General features: G+C 38.2%; 1 protein-coding gene across 5 annotated transcripts in view; it reads left to right on the top strand.

Moving 5' to 3' along the window:
- Positions 1–1,486: 1,486 nt before the first annotated feature.
- The window catches only part of dennd5b (DENN/MADD domain containing 5B), a 308,333-nt gene continuing 282,776 nt past the window's right edge, over positions 1,487–27,043 (top strand). For 4 of the 5 annotated variants that reach the window (XM_039761841.1, XM_039761842.1, XM_039761843.1 and 1 more), the window contains exon 1: positions 1,487–1,790. In XM_039761841.1, the coding sequence (XP_039617775.1) occupies positions 1,688–1,790 (103 nt within the window). In that variant the 5' untranslated portion in view covers positions 1,487–1,687. Of the gene's footprint in view, positions 1,791–2,211; positions 2,315–27,043 lie in introns of those variants that run through there. The other variant, XM_039761844.1, reaches the window with a different exon arrangement.

Below are 27,043 nucleotides of genomic sequence, written 5' to 3' on the forward strand. Positions count from 1 at the left end.
TGCTAACTTCAGGTCTCTCTTCAGATGTTCTATGGGGTTTAGTCTGGACTTTGGCTGGGCCACTCAAGGACAGTGAGAGATTTGTCCCAAAGACACTCCACTGTTGTCTTGGCTGTATGCATCAAATCACTGCCATGCTGAACAGTGAACTGTCGCCCCAGTCTATGGTGATGTGGACTCTGGAGGAGGTTTTTTTCAAGGACCTCCCCTTTGAAGGTCTGTTAGAATGACCATTGGGTTCTTGGTCACTTTACTGACCAGGTCCTTTCTTGACCAGTTACTCATTTTGGTGAGATGGCCAACTCTTAGAAAAGTCTTGGTGGTGCCACATTTCTTCCATTTCTTAATTATTGAGGTGACTGTGATCCTGGGAACACTCAGAACTTTAGAAATGGTTTGATACCCTTGCCCTGATCTATGTTTCACCACAATTGTATTGTGTGGGTCTTGACTTATTGAGTTTATGACTTATTTTTTGTTCTGACATAAAGTGTGAATTGTGGGGCCATCAAGTGTGAGTGTCTTACTAAACAATGTCCAATAGGTTAAATTTGTCATAGGTGAACTCCAATCAATGGTAACTAAAACTAGCAGGATGCATCTGAGCACATTTTAGAGTGACACAGCAAAGGATCTAAATACTTTTATGAGAGATTTCAATTTTTGGGTTTTAATAAATTTGCAGACCTTTCAGAAAACCTTTTTACCTTGTCATTATGGGTTAATAAATGTAGATTGATTGGCAAATGTATCCATTTAAAATTAAACCTACAACATATACAACACATATGAGTAAGTGAAGGAGAGTGCATGAGGATGCTTTGAGATTCCATCCTGGGTTGGTCCCTTCATTATACCTGATGGTTCTGCCCTGGATGAATAAGGTGTAAAATAGGCAAAAGGTAGGGTGAGATGAAATATTAGTTTTAATTCTTATTTTGATTTGGTGTGCCCCAGCATGTTAAATAATGTGCACCATGCATTCATCCATCTATCCATTTTCTGAACCCACTTTTTCAGTTATTGGGTTGTGGTAGTCTATACTAGCAGTAGTTGCTGTAAATCCAATCCAACATAAAACATTAGTCTGTCAAAAAACACTGACACTTACGCTGAATCACCAATTTACCTATGATGTCAATCTTTTGGATGTGAAGAATAACTCAACAGGAGAACAAGCTGACTTTACACAGAGGAAGTCGTTGCTGTCTTAAAGTTGAAATATTCACACCCCCATACACCTTCCAAAATATTAATATTTTCACACATTCATTATCTTGTGAGTCATAAAACACTGTTTATTTTACAGTTTGAGAAAAATCGAGGTCTCGTAGTATTTCTGAAACTCTGCTAAACAAACCGAGTTGGTGGTTTGCTCCTCTCTTATCTACTAGCGCACCGAACCCGTGTCTTTCAAACGGCCCGCCGACACGGACCCCGCCTCCTAAATGCTGCCTCGGGAACGCGCGTGCTCGCTCACGTTGACAGGGTTTAGTCGAGCTCAGCCTCACAGCGGAGCGCGTGAGTTGCGCTCTAAAGGACAGCGGGTAGGCATAGTTCGCGTTTTTCCCCACTGTTCGAGGGTCCACCGAAGATTTCTGTCAGTCTCCTTCTGTTTCCCATTCATCGGGCCTTCGGTTATGGAGATTTCACGATCGGATTAGCAAGACTGCAGTTTTGAGGCAGAATGAGCGCGAATGTACCGGGCTCGGTGCCCTGCCGCTTCGCACACTATTTCGTGATCTGCGGCATAGACACTGAGACTGGACTGGAGCCGGACGAGCTAGCAGGTAAACGCCGAGTTCAATGGGGTCAGGTTAGCCGGGGGGGCTCCTTTTTGAGACCGTTTCATATATTGTATATTTATTGTTTTGTTTTTTTTTTCAATTTGTTTGTTGTTCATAAGAATGCAACGTTCAAAAACGACAACAAGCTGACCTGAAGCTGATATTCCTACTTAGTCGTGATTTGTGTGCGATTGGTTTCTTGGCAGCTTTTGCTGTTTTTTTGTCCTGTTTTTTTTTTTGTTTATGCTGCGGTTTCTGAATCACTTGACTCTGCGGATGCAAGAAATACGCGCGCTGCTTGAATAATTAATTTTAAGAGTTTATTGGGATCTGTAAACCTGCAAGTAGGGAACACGGCTTCAAAACAGCGGAGGGGCTGGTGTCGAGCGCTTGGAATCGGCTGACGAGTGGACCTTGAGCTTGGTGATCGCGGGCTTGAATGAAGTGGGACAGCACTCGGTGCAGCTTCTTCTACAGACTTTGGCATCACAAAATCCGGCGTACTCAGTCCCAAACTTTACGTACAGGTGCAAAACATTCCATTTTGTGTCATGCTGCGCAAATTAAGTTAAAACATATTTGTGTTCAATTGCTGTATACTCATGTACATCTGTATTGATGATTCTTATCGTAAGATCGTAGTTCTGTGTCATTCTTGATAGGATTTCGATGTAATATACAGTATTCAGTGAGGTGTTGTAATGTACGTATGGTTTCCGTGAACTGATGTGCAATATGTGTTATTCTGTGTAAGTACCTGATGGATTCTCAAAAAAATGTTATCGCAAAACGTCAACCATCTATCCATTTATTTATTTATTTATTTAAATAATGTGCATATCTGAGGTGTACAGAATTATTTTGTATACGTAATATGTAGCGAGCCAAATGGCGTTTATACATTAGCACAGTACTGCTGGTTTTTATACAGTAATTCTCCAAGATGTACAGTCAATGGCAGTAAACCTAGCATTTATAGTATTTACATTTATTTATGGGGCTGTTAGAATTCGGATTTTTTCTGAAATGGTGTGTTCTCCAAGCTTTTAAGTTAGTAAGTCATTTGTCTTTCTTTCAGACGATTTTGTTCTTCGATGTATATTTCAAAGTGTGAGTATTCATATACTGTACAGTACTTGTATATGTATATGAGTAGGTTTTCTTGTGTCCGTACATACTTGTTTCAGATTCTCTGTAACTGGTTGTCACAGCCTAGTTTTATGTCTTTTAGGTAATATGAGACTCCAGCCAAGAACGTTCAACTGCTTTAAATTTTGTGTCTCAGGCCTTCTTTGTTTTTCTTTTTCAGTGAAGAAATATTCTTTACTTATTTTATCCTTTTAAGGCAGTAATTTATTTCCTTGGGATGTTTCCTTGTATTGTTATGTAGTGCATTTTATAAAATGACATTTATATATGTCTATTTTGTTCATTGTTTATGTTAACACTTGATTATTTAGTTGCTTTATGTTTAAGCATCTTTTATTATGTGGGTGGTCCCCCAAGAGACACAACAGCCTGCCCTTTACCATCATGGGATTGTCGTCGCCCTATAAAGGCTGGGATAACCCAAAGCGCCTTCTTGTTCTTTTGTGATTTTGTGATGTTTCAATCTTTTGCTGTGTTTTTTGACTTCATCTGTTGGATTTCGCATTGAGACTGAGATTGCTATTTGCATTGCCTGTTTTCAAGGCATTTCCTCCTGTGCCATTTGCATTGTGGTCCTTGCAGCTTGTTTTGTGTTACAGAGTATTTCTGTAAAATAAATCATTTTATAAATCTTCTTCATTATCTTTTTTTTGTGACTGGCCAGTGTGGATAGTTTACCCATCTAGTGGGCATTTTGAGCACTTATTTTGATTTCTGAGTTTCAGAACTCTTTAGCTCAGGAGGAGTCAACTCTGGTTTTGGAAGTTCACAGTGGCTGCAGGTATTTGCTTTAACCAAATTTTTAATTAGATCTCATTTATTTGTTATTAAAGTAATATGTTTATTTAGGCTTGGTTTTATTTACGTTGTTTGATAGGATTTGGAACCCTTTATTGCCCAATTTAGCTTTAAATTGCTGCATTTTAGGTTTTAGTTATTGCCTGTTTCTTAACCAGCCATCAGTTAATCATGAGGTAAAGCTGACAAAGGTACCGCCAACTCTGCAGCTAAAGTGATTCCATTTACATGATGATTCCATCATCACGCACCTGAGTTAATACAATGCTTTGAAAGAAATGAAAGAGAGGGGAAGGACCAAGAGGTACAAATCTGTTCTAGAGCACACAATTATATGAATAATGGTGTCAGAAAAAAAAAAACTACAAGTTGATAAAGATTTACCTTGGAGGAATTGAAGCTCTAACAAGCCATAAAATTAAATATCAAGCTTTATTATCTTCTAGACTTGGCTTCTAAATAAGCCTATGTCACATTAGATGATTTTTTTCCACTGCTTTTCATTCATAACTTTCAATTATATAAACTAGCCAGTCGGTGGCAGTCGGCTGCACCCTCCGATGAAGATAATTGCCTAATGTGACATACCCAACAAATGACAAAAACTAGTCTGAGTCTGACGTGGATAAATTCAAACCTGTTTGATTTTCTAGTTAGTTGGAGGGGCTTGCTCTGTATGCAGGAGAGTTGACAACCAATGAGTGTTCAGCCGGAAGTACAATGCATGGGATGTAGCGACAAGGAATAAAAAACACATATTTTGAACTTCATAAATGGAAGAAAAGCTCACCTGCCTGATGCCTTGTGTTTTATGTACTAAACAGAATGGAAAAAAAGAAAAAGGAACCAAAACTGTGGCTGAACGCTCCACAGCTATTAACCCTTCACCTAGTTCCGTCAAGCAGCACGGGGACTGTGAACCTCATAACAGAAGAGAAGCTAATCTACACTTTATTGCAAAAAGTATTGGGACGCCTGCCTTTACACACACATGACCTTTAATGACATCCCATTCTTAAAACATAGGCTTTAATATGGCGTTGGCCCACCCTTTGCAGCTATAACAGCTTCAACTATTCTGGGAAGGCTTTCCAGGCTTTTTTGACCATTTCTGACCATTGTTCCAGGAGAATATTTGTGAGGCCAGGCACTGATGTTGGACTAGAAGGCCTGGCTCGAAGTCTCCGCTCGAATTCATACCAAAGTTGTTCTGACTGGTCGAGGTCAGGGCCCTGTTCTGGCCAGCCAAGTTCCTCCACACCAAACTCGCTCATCCATTTCTTCATAGACCTTGCTTTGTGCACTGTTGCGCAGTCATGTTGCCATCCCCAGACTGTTCCCACAAAGCTGGGAGTATGAAATTGTCCAAAATGGCTTCATATGCTGAAGCATTAAGAGTTCCTTTCACTAGAACTAAGGGGCCAAGCCCAACCCCTGAAAAACAACCCCACACCATAATCCCCCCTCCACCAAACTTTACACTTGGTACAATGCAGTCAGGCAGGTACTGTACCGCCAAACCCAGACTCGTTCCATCAGATTGCGTGATTCGTCATTCCAGAGGACACACCTGCAATGCTCTAGCGGGAGTGTGCTTTAACCACTGCAGCTGACACTTTACATCGCACTTGGTGATGTCAGGCTTGGGTGCAGCTGCTCGGTCATGGAAACCCACTCCATGAAGCTCTCTATGCACTGTTCTTGAGCTTTTGAAGGTTTGTAGCTATTGATTCTGCAAAGAGCTGGCGACTTCTGCACACTGTGCACCTCAGCATGCGCTGTTTCCACTCCGTAATTTTACATGGCCTACTACTTTGTGGCTGAGTTGCTGTTGTTCCCAGTTGCTTCAACTTTTTTATATTACCAGTAACAGCTGACCATGGCATATTTAGTAGTGAGGCAATTTTATGAATGGACTTATTGCACAGGTGGCATCCTATCATGGTACCACACTTGAATTCACTGAGCTCCTGAGGGTGACCCATTCTTTCACAAATGTTTGTAGAAGTAGTGTGCATGCCTGTGTGCTTGATTTTGCACCTGTGGCCATGAAAGTGACTGGAACACCTGAACTCAATGATTTGGAGGGGTGTCCCAATACTTTTGGCAATATAGTTATGTGATGTCTAGAATTTTATATACCTTAACAGAATGGAAAAAAGAAATAAAAGGGCAGAGATTGCTGTTGAACTCACTGCAACTGTTAATCCTTCATACAGTGCCAGCTATGTCAGGCAACCTGCTATTGGCTGTCAGAAAAGGGGCGACTACCACTGCGCTACAAGATTAGAGCTTAGATGGTAAATGTGACATGGGCTACCATTTTCGGTTGTGTAATTTGACATGCCCATGACAAAAAGTCGCGTAATGTAACATCAACTGTACAAAGCTCATTTGAATGAAAACTTGCAGCCACTCTAGCCCTCCAGGACCCCAGCTCTAGCTCATAACAGCATTTCATGATGGTCGATGCTGTTAGCAGTGCTATATAAAATAATAATTGATAGATTGAAAAATTCATTATATTGTAAGATAAAACAAAATACACCCAATACCTTGTAATTTAGTGCTGATATAATTAGAGTTAGAGTTTAGATATTTTAGATGTTGTAAAGAAATTTTTGTATCAAGGTTATCGGTGTTCGGATTAAGTTCACCAAAGATCTTCTTTTAAATGTCTTTCTCTAGACTCACCAGTCTGCCTTTAACTCTTTCTTCCTTTGTTGTAATTGGTGTGAAGACTTTCATCATCTCTAACATGATGTTAACACTTATGATAATTTATTGCTAATTTTATTATTTATTTCGACAGATGCCTTTATCCAAGGTGACTTACAAAGCAAGTTAAACACATACAAGACTGAATTTTGCAAACATCAAACATAATAAGGAATAAGATAAAACTGAGCACAAGGGAATAATTATACATGAAGCTCAAATACTACAAAAGTCAGTGTCCTAAACGCTTTGCCATTTCAGCAGCAGCTACCCTGTGGGAGAGAAACTAAGCAGTTCAAAAATATTTAAGAAAAAGATGCATTTTCAAAATAATAAAATAACAATGCTTGCTTTTTTGCTTTAATGCTGTAACTTTTTTGGAGGTTGGGGGATCAGTGTTCTTTGTTGTACATTAGCATGTACATGTGAAAAGAAGTGCCATGCATTGTTCTTAAGTGTTTCTTTCATCTATTGTTTAAGTGATCAGTCTGCAGACTATTCCATCAGCATTAGGTTGTAATCCCTTAGCATGAAATGCATCTTGCACAATAACATTTTCTACCAAACCACATACCACCAAACTGTGAGCTTTATTGTTTGCTTTGTGGACAGGTGTGCATCAGCTTTGTAGGATTTCCAGACTAGCAATGTGACTTAGAGAATAAGGAGCTGAACTTTAAACGGTGAGCTTATTGTGAGGTTGCCATTACCTGTGCTTAAATTATTAAGATATTTTTAACATTTTATATGTTATTAAATAATGGCAGTGTAATGGAGTATGGATTGCATCTTTGTGTGATGTTCACTTCTTAACCATGACTAGGCTGACCCGCCTTTTAAGTTGACCACTTCTTAAGGCAATTCAATATGTAGATCAATTTGATATTTTATACAAACTCATTAATTTGGTTATATTGCATTTGAGTGGTAATACTTTAATACTCGTAGAGTTTCTGTTATTTTTGTGATGAAATTTAAACTTTTTTTCTATATTTTATATATTTTGATCCCCCCTGATATTTACTACGTGGTGAGGCATTTATACTCCATCAGCATTAATTATTTCCAGAGACATAATTTTGTCTATTTTTCCAGCGCATCGCGCACAAAAGCAAGGGAACGATGGGAGCACCAGAACTCTGCTCACATCATGTCGCTTTGTACCGCAAGCTGCAAGTAGTAAGTCTGTGATAAGCGGAATACCGCTACGCTTTCCACTCACGGGACGGAAGGACAATCCCGACCGCTTTTATATAGTAAGAAAGAAGAAGAAGATATCGCACAGTCTGGAGTAGAAAATGATCTTTTACCTGGAAAAACGAAACTACAAATCCCATCGTGCATTGCAAAATGGACGGGGCGTGTGAAACTCCGCGCCTGTGTAGCACTCACGGGACGGAAGGACAATCCTGACGGCTTTTATATAGAAGGATGTATTAAATGAAGATTCATTCATTTCTCCGACTTGCTTTTTCATCGATTCTTCATTTTGTTTATGTGAATTGCTTTTCCATTGTCCATTTTTCAATTTCTGAGCCTGCCATTTCAAGTACTGAATAATAGGGAGTAAAGAGAACAAGGTATGAACTAATCCAGGATGGAAATGCAGCCAGTGTAGAATTGTCAGTCAGCCTAACAGTTGAGCGTTTGATTCTTAAAGGAAGCAGAAATAACCCTAAGGGTGCAGTCTCTATATTGATGTTGTCTTGTAGTTGTATAATGTCAAAAAGGAAAGTTTACAGGGAGATATGTCATGGGGGACTTTAATTTTCCAACTATTAACTTGGATAACCTTGCAGATGGAGGAACACAAGAGTTTTTAGAAGTAATCAGTAACTGTTGTTTAAAGCAGAATGTTAAAGCACCAACATGGGGTAAAGCTTGTCTGGATTTAGTATTTTGTAATAATCAAGACAGAACTGAGGGTGTAGAAGTGATTGAACCACTAGGGTCAAGTGACCATAATATAATATAATTCTCAGTATTTTGTAAGAGTGCAGATGCAAAGACTAAATTTGTTAAGTTGAACTTTGGTAGGGCAAATTTTGACCAGATGCGACAATGTCTAAGTAGGATAGACTGGGATAAGCTTTTAAATGTGGAGACAGTCAAGGAGCAATGGAACAGGTTTAAAAATGTTATACATGTTATGCAGGACAGATACATACCTACATTTGAAATTAATAATATATTAAAAAAAAACAATTTAGAAAAAACTGCTTTAAAAGGCATATAAGACTAATGACTGCAAAGTGAATCATAGACCGTATGAGAACATGATGGCAGCCATTAAGAAGGATAACATAGTGGTTAAAAGAGGAATATAGCAGATAAGGCAAAAGAAGACCCTAAGAGATTCTTTCAGTATTTTAGTAGTAAAAAAACAGTTGGGTAGGAGGTCAAGTGTATCAGAAATAGTAAAGGAGAATTAAAAGATACAGACAATGAAACCACGGTTGCCCTAAACTTACATTTTTCTGAGGTGTTCACAAATGAGCAAGTGGATAACCTCCCAGAGGTAAACGGGACAACTAAGGAGGTATTGTGGGGTTTAGAAATTGTAGAGGGAGAAGTGCTGCTCAGATTAAATAGGCTGAAATCAAACAAATCACCAGGATCAGATAATATTTACCTTCTTAAGGAGGCTTGTGAGTACATACGTACATATATAAACCCTTGACACACATTTTTAGGAAGTCACTGCACACTGGATCATTCCATTATATAAAAAGGGAGGCAGGGCAGATCAAAGCAACTATAGGCCAGCAAGCGTAACATGCATCACAGGAAAATTAATAGAAGGAATTATTAAGGATAAGATTGAGCAACACATGGCAAGGACAGGAGTTATTCTGAACAGTCAGCATGGGTTCAGAAGAGAGAGGTTGTGTTTTGCTAACATGCTGGAATTCTATGAGGAGGCAACAAAAGGATACGATCAAAGTGGAGCATATGATATTATTTATCTGGACTTTCAGAAAGCATTTGATAAGGTGCCATATGAGAGGTTGGGCATCAAGTTAAAAGAAGTGGGAGTTCAGGGTGATGTTTTTAGATGGGTGCAGAATTGGCTCAGACACAGGAAGCAGAGGGTGATGGTGCGAGGAACCTCATCAGAACTGGCCGATGTTAAGAGTGGTGTTCCACAGGGGTCAGTGCTAGGGCCGCTGCTATTTTTAATATATGTAAATGATTTAGATAGGAATATAAGTAACAAGCTGGTTAAGTTTGCAGATGATACCAAGATAGGTGGATTAGCAGATAATTTTGAATCCGTTATATCATTACAGAAGGACTTGGATAGCATACAGGCTTGGGCAGATATGTGGAAGATGAAATTCAATGTCAGTAAATGTAAAGTATTACACATAGGAAGTAAAAATGTTAGGTTTGTTCAGAAGGGGCGGTTGGAAAATGAAGTGTACATCGTATGAAAAGGATTTAGGAGTCATAGTGGACTCAATGCTATCAACTTCCAACAGAATGTTAGGTTATATAGCACAATGTGTGGAGTACAAGTCCAAGGAGGTTCTGCTCAACTTTTATAATGCACTAGTGAATACTATGGAATACGGTGTGCAGGTTTAGTCTCCAGGCTACTAAATGGACATAGCAGCACTAGAAAAGGTCCAGAGAAGAGGCGGATTCCAGGGCTACAGGGTTGAATTATGAATAAAGATTAAAAGAGCTGAGCCTATAGAGTTTAAGCAAAAGAAGTTTAAGAGGTGACATGATTGAAGTGTTTAAAATTATTACTGTGAATTAGTCCAGTGGATCGAGACTGTTATTTTAAATTGAGTTCATCAAGAACACAGGGACACAGTTGGAAACTCCAGGGTAAATTTTGCACTAACATTAGGAAGTTTTTCTTTACACAAAGAATGATAGACGCTTGGAATAAGCTACCAAGTAATGTGGTAGACGGTAAGACTTTAGGGACTTTCAAAATTCGACTTGATGTTTTTTTGGAGGAAATAAGTGGATAGGACTGGTGGGCTTTGTTGGGCTGAATGGCCTGTTCTCGTCTAGAGTGTTCTAATGCACTCCATCCAATGTTACTGGGAATTGCATCAAGATTCAAGTAGTGTAAGGTGGTAATACTACAATACATTGCACGCCAATGTCATTCTAATATATATTAAATGTTCTTTTAAAGTCCAAAATGTGTTTCATGGATAGCCTTTTTTACTTTTAAGAATAATATTTGTGAGAACAGGTGATTTGACTCAACCGTCTATTCACTTTTCTTATTCATTTCCTCATCTTCTCAAATATGAGGCTAGTTTTAAACATTGTGCGTCTTGGTCTGCATTGCTGTAATTTAATTCAAGCAATTGTGCATAATTCTTTAATGGTAATGTTTTTCTCCCTTCCTCCATCTAATGTTCTGAGCCCACATTTTCTGCTGCAGAGTTAACAGGATCCTGGATTCTGTGTCATCAGCATTAGGTCCAAGGCACAAGCCAATCTTGGATTGACCGCCAGTTCAATGGAAGGAACTTTTACTGTGATAACTTGTACGGTGCCGATTTATTAGAGATACATGGTAGTATAATGTGCACATCTCTGAGATAATTTGAGTTTCAGCAGAAAAAACACATTTAAACAGGGAGAATCTGCAGACTCCAACAATGTTCCACAAGTTGCAATTTGCCATATTTAGAATTAACTTCATCATGATGGATTGTTGTCTTGTAGTTGTATAAAATACAAGTCTATAGAGAAGTTTTTGGCAGAGTGTCAGCTGGCAAGATTAAGTGTCACATATCCAAAGGTTTAAGTGACATCATGTATCTGTCTTAATGACTAGTAAAACAGTTATGTTTTTCAAGTTCAGATCTCCACGTATGTCTGTACAAAGGTAAAAGTACAAAGGCTATGTTCATATAATATGGTCACCTGGCAGTTAATTCTTTAATTAACAGAAATGTTTGGGATACAGCTTGTTTTGTTAATTTCTTTAAATTCATTTGACGCGTGCATATGTTTCTGTTCTAAATTTAAATTTCATAAATCTGACACAATCAGGTTTGTAGACTTCATTTCAAAGCCAAAAATCTCCCCCATGCTGCATTGACATTTCTGATTGAAAAATCTGAGATTCATTCTTTTTTAATCTTTTATTTCTTATCCCATTCCAAATTGTTGCCATGGATATATTTGTTCATATGCTAATTAATGTACTCTTCAAAAAACGTTATTTTATCATGGATTTATTGTAATACTTGGCATATGTTTAAATGTTCATTGTTTCAGTGAGCTTGAAGTTCTGAATATAGAGAAAAAAATACATTAATTACAGGATTATGATTTATTTTGCTAACTCTATATTTTGCTAGCTTACCTATACGGAACTGCATCATCTGTGCCTACTTTTTATATTAATTAGCAAGAGGCTCCTTTATATGATTGACTGAAATGCGACTGTGTTTGAACAGTAGTTTAAAAAACATGACCATGTCTTGTAAGGTGAGACAGTACAAAAAGCCCAAAACAGATATACTGTACTGTATACTGTTATAAGAATTAATTGGTATATTATTGGGTTGAGATGGTGTTAAAAATACACATTTGAGGTTTCTCAAATCTAAAAATTGTGTACATATGAACACATAGATGTTAAAAAAAACTGCCATTTCTTCTCTTTATACTATAAAAAGTATTCAAGTAAACTTTGATTGTTGCAGTCATCACAGATGTTTTTGGGGCATTCTTATTCTCAATAGTCAGTCAGTGTTTTATAGCAGTTTATGTGACTTATGATATGAAGAGAATGGGTTTGACCCCAAAGAATGCCCATCACTTTAAAGAATGGAGAAAAAAATAGAGGTCAACAGCTAACCTTGGTAAATCTGGAAAATGGCCATTAAGCTGGTGATGATGCGTGCATGTGTATATTAAAACACTTGTACTGCCCTAAGCTTGTACATCATCTGTTGTTGTGTCACCCAAATGTACAGTATATTAATAATTTCTTCCTAGAACCCTGTTAAGTCTTCTGTATTGTGGTGATAATTGTAATGAGACAGAGTCTCTGGATTTATTGTGAGTGACAAAAAGATCATGATATAAGATAATAACATGTTCCAGAAACATAGTCAGTGCCAGGCAAAGTCAAAACAAGGAGATCGAAAATATATGGAGCAATCAAAGCGCCTGGTCAAATCAAAAATAAAGTAGAACGAAACTGAAACAAACCAAGCACTTGGCCTGAACTGACACTAACTAACACTAGAGATTGTGGTTGGTTTTTGTATTTAGGACAATCTCAACTCGCTCCACAGCCATATTTATACCAGAGGTTCTAGAGACATTCTAGATGTGACCGCTGTGATCACGTGTCACATTATTTGTGCCATGTAAATAGCAAATGGGAAAAACTAAAATAAGTACATATCATTCCCAAGTTTTTTAACATTGAAACCTATGGAAAATAATGTGTACTATGACGTTCTTCTCTGAATTTTAAAGAAATTTTCCACCTCTTACCATAATAATGTATGTTAGTTTATGGGTGGAACATCAAAAAGGTGATTCTTTAGTCCACTCATCTCACTAGGTTCGATTTAAGCTTAGTTGTCTAAATATCTCTCCAGCTGGTTTATAAAATCAGCCATGTTTTCTGCTTTAATGACATGACTTTGTTTTATATTCAATATGCCTATCCTTTATATGAAGAAATGTTTCATGGCTCCATGTTGAATGTGCTTCTCATGCAGAATTGTCATATTTCCCATTTGAATGAGCATAAAGACAGAGTGCTGCCTACTAAAAAGACACAAGCAGGTATACCTAACAGTGTAGTAGGCATGATCAATGTGTTCACATGTAAGGGGTTTTGCTTTACACAAAATTAATTTTATTTTTTACTGTATTGTCTCCATTGAAGATTAGATGCCAAGCAGAAAACATACATAACTTTTAAATAGTGGCAGTGTGGCAGACGACCAGGGACCCCACCTGGGACGCCTGGATCAGGGAAGGACCTGGAAAGGGACAATATCTCCCCTGGGTGCAAGAGTGCAGCCCCCCTGATTTCCACCAAGGGCCACGGTGGGGGCGGCTAGATGGTTCCTGAGCCCTGGAGGGCAGCACTCCAGCCATACCAGGAAGTACTGCCGCTCAAGGAACTGTGTACGCTTGGAGTGCTTCCAGGTACAAGGGCAGCACTTCTGCCACATCAGGAACTATTGCCGGAAGACAATCACTGAGCACCTGGAGCACATCCGGGGCGTGATAAAAGGGGCCGCCTCACTCCCTTCGAGGAGCCAGAGTCGGGAAGAGGAAGACGGAGCTTGCGAGAGAGGAGTGGAGGCGGCCATAGAGAGACAAAGGATCTGGAGGAGTCGTGTGTGACTTGCTGGAACCTGTTGTAAATAGTGTGAAATAAACTGTCTGTTGTGGACATTGGTGTCGTGTCCGTCTGTGGCCGGGCTATCTGTTACAACAGAAAAAAACTATGTTTATTAAAATCATATGCTTATTGTCACTAAAGCCAGGCAGCACTGTATATGAGGAAAAAAATTTCACAGTGATGAGCTAGTAGAGGGAAGAAAAAAAAAAAAAGGTTTGGTGGCCTGCGATCCTTTGGCAATGTTCAATGTGAAAGTCTAGTTAATAGACATATGCAGTCCTTGCTGTAGTATAAGATTTGTTTGTTACATTTATGAAGTGTTGAATGTAGTTCATTTTTGGGTGGTTTTGGATTTTTTTACAGGTGGATAGATTTTGTCCCTTATGGTGTTTTGTGCACTATAGGCCATGATAAGTGCTATATAAAAAGTAAATTTATGTACTGTACATTTATCTTGGTGATAGATTTATTTGCTCTTTTTATCAATAAGGATGTGTCAAAATCTATATGAGACAAACAATACAATCTCTCTATGAAGTAGCAAAGATTATTATTGTTCTCTAAAGTTGATGCCTTTCAAAAGAAACCTTGGCTTTCATTATTTCAAACAAAAGCAAACAAGTATCGAAATCAAGCCAAAGAGGAGTTCAGAGCCTTTGGAGTGGCATTGCGAGCTTGCCTCTTGGTGAGCCTTTGAACTATTACCAGTTAAATCTTGGTTTCTTCATTTCAGATCTACTTTTTTAAGGCATCCACTGAATGAATGCTTCCACATTGTATGGCTTGATGTGCCAGATTTACTGTATAATGAGCATGGGTTGTTCACTAATTGCTTTACCTGGTGCTTCCTTTAGCTCAGCTGCAGGGAATCTTTGAATTATTGCCATCATTATTCAAATTAGAGCCCCACGGGGTGCTGCAGCTTGTGGGTAATCTGCCTGAAGATCTAAGTAGGGATGCTGGGTGATGTTTTGGAAAGCCTGTTTTTTAGAGCCAAATGAATAAAGAAGGAAAAGTTACTATTTGTAATAAAGGACAAAGTAACCTTAAATTTAGGAATACCATATTTTAAATTATATCTTTTGTTTATTCTATTTTGATAAGTTTTGTAGTGAGCTCTTTTGTTGTCAGTATACAATTAACAAAGGCTTTGTTCATGTTGAAAGCTTTAAGCCTCTAGAGAAACATTATTTCCCCATCCAAGCACAGGGATTAAACGAGTAGAAGACTGGCATGCATATACAATAGTCTTTACTCTTTATAGTGTATGAGGTTATGTTTATGTATGAAAAACAGAATCGGTCTTTTTAAAAGATTGTAATTAATTTTCACCATATTCATAAGATTCTGTATTTTAGGTCCATAAACTGCTAATCAGAGGCTATCTGATATTCCTAATTTGCTGTAATGTTTTAACAGCAGCTACTCTAGTCGTATAATGCATCTTGTTCTGTACCATTCCTGAAGAGTAATGCTGAACTTTTTGACTTTTCGTTGTTTAGGAAGGTCAAGATTTGTCTCATCTACTACAATCTAAGAATCGTGTCATAATGGACGGCCATCATCTGTTTTTTTCTAAATCCACTGCAGTGGTCCTGATGGACCTTCCCTTGCACCAGGAGATTTAGATCATGATTGGGGATGCTCAGTAGCCTGCTTTAATGGCTTGCTCAGTCCTCTATCCTGTCTGCAATATTGATTTATTGGGCCCTCATATTTTGCTCCTGTCTCTCAGTGTCCTGTCAGAAAATTGTTAGGTCAATTTGACAACTTCCTTAAATGTTTTTCACAGCAATACATTTTCTGTCCTGTGCATAGAACTGCCAGTCATATTGGTGTTTCCAGGATCCTCACTGAAAATCCTGAATGAAAATGTGACCACAATCTCCTTATTTTGAGGCAAGACTCTCACTATGGTGGATACCACTGCAGATGATGTTGCATGTGGCTTTCGGTACTTTGTTGTGGCACCAGTAAGCAGTCATTTTACCAAGGACCTTTAAGCAACAAGTGAGACTTCAGTGATCCTCATCATTTTAGTGGTTTGAATGTTCTTTAACTTAATGATTCATTTTCTGTCAAGATAAATGAAACCTTTTAGGAAAAGTGGTCAGTTTTAGGGTGGGATGGGTACAGTTGCTTTTCTATAATCTGCTGATTTTGTTTCTTAGCCCCAGGGAGCCACAGCCTGTACCAGCAGCATTAGGCACAAACTGGAAAGCAACTCTGAGCCTTGAATCTAGGTTTTTATTCTCTCACTAGCTCATTCATTCACCTAGATTCCATTTAGAGCCGCCATTTAACCTACTGTGCAAGACTTAAGCATAAGGGAGAATACTGGTGCACTAGGACAAATCCACTTAAGCACAGAGAGGACTGCAAACTTCTAAGAGGAAGGGACTAGGCAAGGAGTCAGACCTTTGTCTCTGGAGCTGATGTGTGTCAGCACTAACCACTGAGCTGGATAATTCAAATGCAAGTGGTATTAAATCTAGGCTTCAAAGGGGGTGTAGTATAGTGCAAAATGATGGACCCTGATATGACCAGTCTTTGACCTGAATTACAATTATTTGTATTGGTGGGGTAAGTGGGACTCTTGCACTTTACAGTCCATCTTAACTAGGAGGTCACATTGCTTAACTACAAACAAAAGGAATCAATTTATTAGCTCACTGAACAGTAACCATCATCCTATGATGTGGACTGCAGAGCTAAAATACTCCTTTATGCATTGAACATCTGACCAAGTGATTTCTGTTTATTAATTTACTCCAGCATTGCTGTTCGATTCAGCATCATTAATTACTTCAATGAGCTCTGAGGAAAGACTAGTTGTGTGTGCTAGCATTGTTATTTATGCTCTCTGTGAATACCAATTACAAGTTCTTTGACCCTAGAACTGATAGAGTGACAAAAATCATGAATTGAGGAATAAAGAGTCTTGTATAATCTTAATCATGGTCATTAAATTCTCACTAAGTTACTAATACTAATTGATATGTTGCAGTGCGGCCCTGGTGGCATATCAGTGCAGTGGGTAGAGCAGCTGTCCTGTCTGTGTACAGTGTGCATGTTCATCATGTGTCTGTGTGGATTTTTATTCATATCATCCTGTACATTTTTGGGGATATAAGAATTTCCTGTATCCCAGTGTTGATGAAGTTAGCTTAATTAATTGGTCCAAATTTCCAAGGTAAAATTAAGGGTATGTTGAGATTGACTTTTGAACCCATCCAGGGTTGAAAAAGATAAAGAAAGCCCAATCATCCTATGAGACGGGGGATCCACTTGGGTTCAACATATATAAAAAAACAAGAAAGATAAGAAGACAAGTAACAAGCTAACTTCAGATACTTAACAATTACAAAATAATACAAAAAGCCTCATTTAAAAGCAGTATTTAGGGATGACCCCCAAACAACAGAAAAACTAAATAGCCTAGAATATAAAAAATACTCTGATGAATTTGATTGAAATTTGGTGATGTTATAGAAAAAAGAAAATTAGTTGGCACTCATTTTATTTCTTGATATTTGTCAATGATAATGTTGTAGAGTGGGGACTATTCTAATGCACAACATCCTTTTCTCTGCACAGTACTGTAAAATGAATGTACAGAGTTGGGGGGTTTGCTGTGTTTGCAAATGAAGACTACTGGCAGCTGCACTGGCAGTAGAGTGGAAGGGATGAAGAAGGCAAACTTTTCTGCACAGAATTAAAATAGGGAATCAGGGCTCTTCAATTTCATATACTAACATCAGCATGCTCTGATCTCAAAATCACCATCCATCCGCCTTGATATAATATACTAAAGTAAATGTGGTAAAATCTCCAAATGGGACGGTTACACTAAGAAGTTGTGTAAAATTTATAAGGCATTGTGAAGTGAAACAAGACGTTTGCAACACAGAGTACCTCCTGTATCATTTCACTTCATCCACTGGATGGTATGATGTATGGCGTAAGCCATGAAGTGAAAGGAGGAAAGTTCGACTAAACTCAAGTAAGATGTCAGATTGCCAAAGAGGGAAGGAGAAATATAGGAGTACTAGTTTCCTCTCATCCAACAGGCCGACTGCGTAATTTAAATTACTAGTGCAGCTCTTTTAACATGTTCCACATGACCAAAAGGGAGAAGGGTTAACAACTGTACATATACTGTAGTTTCCAAGATTATTTCTTTTTACCTGTTATGTACGATTCTTACTTTTCTCCTGTTAAAACCTCACTGCTTCTTGAAAAGTTATTCCCTTGGCTGTTTACATTTCAGACTCTCATGCATTATTTTCTCTACCAACAAAGACGACGTTATAATATATTTACAGGAAGAAAACCAGTGCTTGAATTGGGCTTTTACTGACCCCCTCAGCAATCATTTAAGAAGCCTACAAACCATGGCCAGGTCCATTATTGTCCCACCCTGTAGCTTAGCTTTTTTACTATTTTTCTTTCTTAAATGAAAATTAGAGTATGCTGCATACATGCATTTAATACACATCTTGATTAAAATATCAGTTGATTATAAGTTTACACTGCAAAGTCATCAGCAAGGCTGAATAACGACCCCCACAGGGGATAATAAAGAGTGCATGTTCTTGCAGACGTCCCATGTTCTTACAGAAGAGTGGAACAAATGATTGTGTGGCCTTGCATCTAAAACAACGCAGAGAGGTTACTTAAGCGGATACATCATACAGTGCACATCTGCGAATAAGGTTTATTTTATAAATGAGATTGACTTTAAATTTTGCCAATCACAACTGCTTAATGCATGTATTGTTAACAGGAGGCTATCAAGTAACAACTTACTGAAGTTACTACATAGCACTCTCAAATCGATTTGTATGAGAATTGTTCAAAAAGAAGAAATTATTAGTGAGTTGCCCATCACTAGCTGCTGTTGGGATATGTTGCTGTTGTTGGGGGGAAACATGAACAATGTCTCGACTACCAGTTGTTAAAGAAACAGAGTCTGATGTTGGCATGGAAAATTTAAATGATGCTGCAATGCCAAGTGGAAACCTTGCCACTAGCTGTTTTCACTTTAGCTATTTATGCTATTGCTGTGCGTGCTGGATTTTCTACAACCACAAATCTGTCAAATCCCAAACGACTGGTCAGGTTATGAATTTGTTTGATATCCACGAGCCACCTACTCAGACAGCATTAAAGTTTCCGAGTTCTGTTACAATTGGTAAGGCACACAGCTTTGTAGCTCATTGATGCAACAGGTACCGACAGTGTGTGGGTGGAAAATGGGATATTGAGAGAGATAATTTTGGAATTTTTGTAATAATCTAGTTGACGACAGATTCACTGAAGTATTCAGAGACTAGAAACGCATGTATCAGATTTTCGTAGTCAAATTACAAGGCATAGCAAAATGTAATTGAACTGCTTGCTGTAATATAATTCTATACTGGTTAAAATTATAACATATGTGCCAAAAATGTTGTATATTTAATAGTAATAAAAATAACATTAGGTCCACTTGTGACAAATTTAGACCCACTCTTTTATAAAATCTTGACGTCACTACTGGTACAAACCATAGTACCGACTTCAGACTTTACAGAAAACAGCCCTGTAATTAAAATGTTCAGTTCCTTGTATCATCTAAATGTGCAACCCCTAAACAACATTGCTGTCAGTATAGGTTAAAGAACAACATGGTTCAATATAACTTTATTGTTTGGCTATTGCTAGGGCAAATTAAAAAAATAGAAGCTTGAACATACAACTGACAAAAACATGAAAAGCAGTGCTTGAGTGAAGGACATAATCAAATGAAAATTATAAACTTAAATAAAAATATAGTAAAGACTCCCAGAATTCCCATTATTCTCACTGATTACCTGTTTCAATTCAAAAGAATACAGCTTCCTCTAAAATTGTTTTACGGTGACGATCAACAAAGGTCTAGGCCACTAGAAAAAACAGAAATTAATAAACAGCAAGAAATTTTTAGTCATGTGCAATTGTATGTAACATATTCAAGAGTAAAGAGCTCCAGTGAACTAATAATATTAGTACTTCTTCTTCTTTCGGCTGCTTCTGGTAAATTAAAAATAAAAAAGCTACATACATTGTATACAAAAAAGTACCTGAGTTAGTGAGTAGTAGTAATTTTGATACATCCAATTAACCAACGGCATCGAAACTGTGGCCCATTATCTTTGGAAATTTCCCTGGTTAATACAGCTAGTATCACATAAAACAATTTAACAAAAACATTTGCATAGAAAAATATTACAAAAGATTGAACGAAAAATAATAGGATAAACAAGCAAAAATAAAGACAACATAGACCAGAGACGGTGCCCTAGTTAAACTATTAGAGCTATACTAGAAAGTGCTGACCACTCCACCACCATACTGCCCTTCTATATTGTATTTGAAAAGCACAGAGGAATCCTCCTTTTTTTTTTTTTTTTTAATTCCTTCACACAGTACAGTAATCCCTCGCTAATTCGCGGTTCAATTTTCGCGGATTCACGACTTTGCGGGTTTTTAAATATAGTAGTAGTATTTCCTAGTCTAAGAACAACAAAACAAGTTCAGTGACTAAGTGCGTTGTAACACGGGCTGTGATTGGTACATGGGAGGGAGACGACAAATCACAGCTTCCTGCTTTTAAATCGGGCCCGTGATTGGTGCTTTGACTGATGCCCAGAGCCCACAGCACCTCTCCTTGTCTCTCTGTTGCGGCCATTTCGCTTCAAGCCTTCTCGCCGAGCGGTTTACTTTACACTGTACTGTGTGTGATTTCTTTGTGGTTTCTTTGTGTTGAACTTCGCTTCAATTTTCACCCCCTGCAATGGCTCCCAAACGTGCTCCTTCTTCCAAGGCTGGTGCTGAGCCTAAACGCCAACAAAGAATGATGATGATTGCTGAGAAGGTGAAACTTCTGGATATGTTGAAGGAAGGGAGAACGTTCGCGGCTGTGGCTGCAGACTGGCTAAGGATCTGCAAGAGCAGTCACAGGAATGGGACGACGATATGGTTTGATCGGTACAATTTTGCAACAAGGTCGACGACGTCATGACCGCCTACAAGCTGCTCTTAGACCAGAAAAAGAAGCAGCGGCAGCAGCTGCCGATCACAATGTTTTTGCAGCCTCGCAAAAAAGAGCCAGTTCCTACTACTACTACGGATACACCTTCGGAAACCGTGGAAGAGGTGCCCCAGGAAATGGCACGGCGTCTGAAGAGACGTAAAATACAGTCATCAGCTGCGCAGTAAAAGTCATCATCACCTTCATCGTCATCATTTTTATTGCACAGCATATTCATCACCATCATCACATCATATATAGGTACGTGTATTTCGCTATACAGTAACTGTAAACTTATCTACCGATTTCATATTGCTTAACAGTTGTCCCTGTTATTAATAGAGTAAAGGGTGGGTTGTAAACAGTACAGGGAGGGTTTAAAAACGTCCAAATACACATTAAATTATTAAATAAATATGGTGTCCCTACTTCGCGGAAATTCAGTTATCGCGGCTGGCCTTGGAACCTATCTCCCGCGATAAACAAGGGATTACTGTATATATGAAAAACATAGCTCAGAATCACACCACCAGTACTACAAAGTATTTACATTCTTTTTATGAATTGGATTTTCTTGTTTTAGCTGGTTATCAACCTGATCAGTTGTAGTAGGATGATACAATAGTTAATGCAGCTGTCTCACAGTTCCGGAGTCTTTTTCCTGAATCTCATGCCCCGTTACTGTATGTGAAGTATTCAAATTCTCCCAATATATTGGTGTTTTTTTGTCCACATACTTTAGATACATATATTCCAAAAACATAAATATGTTTAATAGAACACTTTAAATTCCTAGTATGGGTGAATGTTCCTTACAATGAAATGGTGCGTCATTCAGGGATGATTACCACTTTGTGGCCCTATGTTGCTTGAACAGGCATAGGTTTCATTGTCTGTGAGCTACATTAGATTAAGTGGGTTGTATAGTATATTCATTGATTTTTAAACTAGTCATTTTTTAATCCATATATATGATATTAGAGTTTGGCATTCCTGACACATAGTGACATTAATGACTTGAATAAAAACAACAAAATCTGTACAAATAGACCTAGACAAAGCACTGGTACACTATTCCTTCGTCCATACTGTACAAATCCTTAATTGTACTGCATGGTAATAATAAATAGGGTAATTAGTAGAGGTCTAGAAGGAAGATGCTGTGGGAGCTGCCTGTAGATAAACAGCAGTGAAGAAACAAAATGCTTCAACAACTAGCATCCTTAAAGAGCTAACGCAGGGAAGATCTTGTATTACTGTGTAGGGTCATTTTGGGAATGTCAGTGCAGAACATCCACTATTGTAAATGAACAAACACTCGTGTGTACTGTATGTTTGTGTGTATTTAATATTCCTTCCTATGCAAAGTTATACTGTAATTAACCTGGAAAGAGAATGAAAGTTTTTTTTTAGTTGTAAAGATTTACAGACAATCTGCCTGTCACACACTGTTTCTTAATCTGCACTTCTATTGATACATAAACAGTTGTTGCCACCACCTTTAGCCGGTGGCTGCCGAGTGAATCATTGACATTAAGTGCCTGTCAGGCTGCTGATAATGCCTTTGCGTTATGGAGCTGATTACACATTAATGTGACAAAGATCTTTACGGGGAAACCTCTTTTCCAGTTATTTACATCCTTTAGGATGATGGTAGGTTTTAAAACCAATCCAGCTTTGACACAGGGAGATTTCCTGTGGAAATCTATGCCTCTGGGCATGAGTTTATCATTGCACTCGGACAGAGTGTGTGCTCTGATTTAATTACTAAATCAAGCCAAGCACAGAAGCATGCAGTAGCATTCGTTGCTATTTTTAGCACAGCACCACAGTAGCAGCAATTTCAAGTCCTTGGAATGATAAATTGAATCCACTGTTCGACTGTAGATGTGCTATTAGTAGGATGATGTGGCTGCTGTTCATTGCAATAACAGATCTGATTTGATGCTCTTTTTATGAGTATATGCAGTTTTTAGAAGTGTAAAATGATAACTCTTCATAATGCAGCCAATCTTTGTAGATATATGATGAGTGATGTGACTTGATTGATTGAGTTTTATAAGTCATGTCTGAATATGTTGAATAGGTGTTATATGTAAACATGTATGTGTGTGTATGTATATATATATATAATATATATATGTATATATATGTATATATATATATGTGTGTGTATATATATGTATATGTATATATATATGTATATATATGTATATGTATATATACATGTATATATATGTATATGTATATATATATATATATATATATATATATATGTATATATGTATATATATATGTATATATGTATATGTATATATATATGTATATATATATGTGTATATATATGTATATATATATGTGTATATATGTATATATATGTGTATATATATATATATATATGTGTATATATATATATATGTGTGTGTGTGTGTGTGTGTGTGTGTGTGTGTGTGTGTGTGTGTAAATAAACTGCTCAAAAAAATTAAAGGAACACTTTGAAAACACATCAGATCTAAATGGGAAAAAGAAATCCTCCTGGATATCTATACTGATATAGACTGGGTAATGTGTTAGGAACGAAAGGCTGCCACATCGTTTGATGGAAATAAAAATGATCAACCTACAGAGCCCTGAATTCAAAGACGCCCCAAAAATCTGAGTGAAAAAATGATGTGGCAGGCTAGTCCATTTTGCCAAAATTTAATTGCAGCAACTCAAAATTGTATGCAGCACTTTGTATGGCCCCTGTGTTCTTGTATACATGCCTGACAACATCGGTGCATGCTTCTAATGAGATGACAGATGGTGTTGTGGGGGATCTCCTCCCAGATCTGGACCAGGGCATCACTGAGCTCCTGGACAGTCTGAGGTGCAACCTGGTGGCATTGGATGGACCAAAACATAATGTCCCAGAGGTGTTCTATTGGATTTAGGTCAGGAAAGTGTGGTGGCCAGTCAATGGTATCAATTCCTTCATCCTCCAGGAACTGCCTGCATACTCTCACCACATGAGGCCAGGAATTGTCGTGCACCAGGAGCCACTGTACCAGCATAGGGTCTGACAATGGGTCCAAGGATTTCATCCTGATACCTAATGGCAGCCAAGGTGCCTTTGTCAAGCCTGTAGCGGTCTGTGTGACCCTCCATGGATATGCCTCCCCAGACAATCATTAACCCACCACCAAACTGCTCATGCTGAATGATGTTACAGGCAGCATAATGTTCTCCATGGCTTTTCCAGACCCTTTCACTTCTGTCATGTGCTCAGGGTGAACCTGCTCTCATCTGTAAAAAGCACAGGGCACCAGTGGTGCATCTGCCAATTCTGGTATTCTATGGCGAATGCCAATCGAGCTGCATGCTGCTGGGCAGTGAGCTCAGGGCTCATTAGAGGACATGGGGCCCTTGGGTCACCCTCATGAAGTCTTTTGGTTGTTTGGTCAGAGACATTCACACCAGTGGCCTGCTGGAGGTCATTTTGTAGGGCTCTGGCAGTGCTCATCCTGTTCCTCCTTGCCCAAAGGAGCAGATACTGGTCCTGCTGATGGGTTATGGACCTTCTATGGCCCTCTCCAGCTCTCCTAGACTAACTGCTTGTCTCCTAGAATCTCCTCCATGCCCTTGAGACTGTGCAGGGAGACACAGCAAACCTTCTGGCAATGACACGTATTGATGTGCCATCCTGGAGAAGTTGGACTACCTGTGCAACCTCTGTAGGGTCCAGGTATCACCTCGTGCTACCAGTAGTGACACTGACTGTAGCCAAATGCAAAACTAGTGAAGAAACAGTCAGAAAAGATGAGGAGGGAAAAATGTCAGTGGCCTCCACCTGTTAAACCATTCCTGTTTTGGGGGTCATCTCATTGTTGCCCCTCTAGTGCATCTGTTGTTAATTTCATTAACACCACAGCATGTGAAACTGATTAACAATCCCTTCTGCTACTTAACTGACCAGATTAATATCCCATAAGTTTCATTGACTTTATGCTATACTCTGATTAAAAAGTGTTCCTTTAATTCTTTTGAGCAGTATATGTATATATATATATATATATATATATATATATATATATATATATATATATATATATATATATATATATATATGTATATATATATATATATATATATATATGTATATATATGTATATATATATATATATATATATATATGTATATATATATGTATATATATATATATGTGTATATATATATATATATATATGTATATATATATATATATATATATATATATGTTATGTATATGTATGTATATGTGTGTGTGTAAAACCAGATTTACCTTCAAAAGCATATCAACAACTATTGTTTTCTCCTTTTTTCCTTATGCAAAGAAGTCCGTTGACTCTAGGTAGTGGTATTAAATCAGTAAGATTTCTAGTGGTTCAATCAATCCATTTGTCTGTATAAAACACTAAATGATTTTTCATAGGCATATTTGCCTTGTAATAGATTTTGTTATGTTTTATCTAAAAATAAATAAAATAATTAGTAAATCAGTTAGTGTATATATATGTAAAATATAAAAACATACAGCAATATAGAGAGAAACCCTCCTACAAAAGTCTGGTTTAGTTTTCCACTGCTGCTGTTAGTGCATATGAACAGAGTATCAAAATGTGGGATGGAATACTACTGAACACCATCAATCTATCAGTCTTGTGGTCATTCATCAGCAGGCAGTTAGAGACAATCTTTAATGAAGACAAGACACCAAGACATACCTTTGTATTTGGTCTGCTATGAGTATTTTGCTAGCTCCTTTTGAGACTCCGCTAGCGGGGATGGTTGCCACTGCTTGCCGATAACTAGACTGATGATTTTTAGATAAGACTGGTGATTTTGCTGGTGATATTGCTGATATCTCTGTGTGGCTTTGTATGGCTGTGTATGGACTAGCTTCAGCTTACATTTTTTTTTCTGGGCGCCTGAGTTGCTTGTGGCCCCGCCTACAATGTGGTCTGGTAGGATATTCATCTGGTTTATGTTTGTTTGGTCTTTCCTGTCGCTCGCTATCCAACCTGCAAAGGGCCTGCTCCAATACTCCGCTGCTGAGCTTCTTCGACTGTGCCTCCACCAGTCTGTTCCTCTGCTGTCTATGCTGCACTTCGATGCGGACATCGTATTTCTCCCTCATCGGAGATGCATCCATCATGGGTCCTGCCGGAGATTCCAAGTGGACACCTTGAAAGGAATTAATTCCTTCTGGTCTAACTCCCGGTGCCCTCCACTCCTTGACCTGAGTGCGGCTTTTGGTACTATTTGTCAAACCACTCTCCTTAATAAATTATCTTTGATTGGTATTACCCACAATCCACTAAATTGGTTCAGATTTTACCTCTCAATTCATTCAGCTTAAAACTTTCACATCCCAGCCCACCGCTGTTACTTCAGCTGTACCTCAGGGCTCTGTCCTAGGGCCTCTCTTTTTTATTATTTAATTTCTTTTCCTGAAATTAAATCTTGGTTTAAACAAAACTGAGGTTCTCCTCATTGGTACAAAATCAACATTATCCAAAGCCAATAATCTTTCACTTGTTAGTTATAACTCTTTTGTTTCCCCTTCACCTCGGGTCAACAATCTGGGTGTCATCCTTGATAGTATTCTGTCTTTCCAATCTCCCATTAATAACATCATCCAGTCTTCCTACTTCTACCTACATAATATTAATCGCATCCACCCCTCCCTCAATCCCCATACCACTGCCATTGTTGTTCACAATCTTGTCACTTCTCATCTGGACTATTGCAATTCGCTCCTCTTTGGTCTCTCTAATAAATTTCTCCATAAGCTTCAGCTGGTCCAGAACTCTGCTGCTTGCATCATTACTCGAACCCCATCTATTCACCATATTACTCCAGTCTTTCAGCAGCTTCATTGGCTCCCAATTAAGTTTCGAAGTGATTTTTAAAATTCTTCTGTTAAAGTTTAAGGCCATTCATAACCTCTCTCCATACCTGTCTGACCTTCTTCATGTTGCTATTCCCTCTTGTAACCTTAGATCATCTTCCTCCATCAACCTAACCGTCCCACTCGCCCATCTAAACCACCATTGGGAGCAGAGCATTCAGCCGTTCTGCTCCCAAGCTCTGGAACTCATTGCTTATTGAGCTTAGAAATACTGATTGTTTGGCTTGCTCTCTCTCTCAAGGGTGGGGATTGAT

Source organism: Polypterus senegalus, chromosome 8 (assembly GCF_016835505.1).
Source record: "Polypterus senegalus isolate Bchr_013 chromosome 8, ASM1683550v1, whole genome shotgun sequence".
In the NCBI taxonomy this organism is placed as follows: Eukaryota; Metazoa; Chordata; class Cladistia; order Polypteriformes; family Polypteridae; genus Polypterus; species Polypterus senegalus.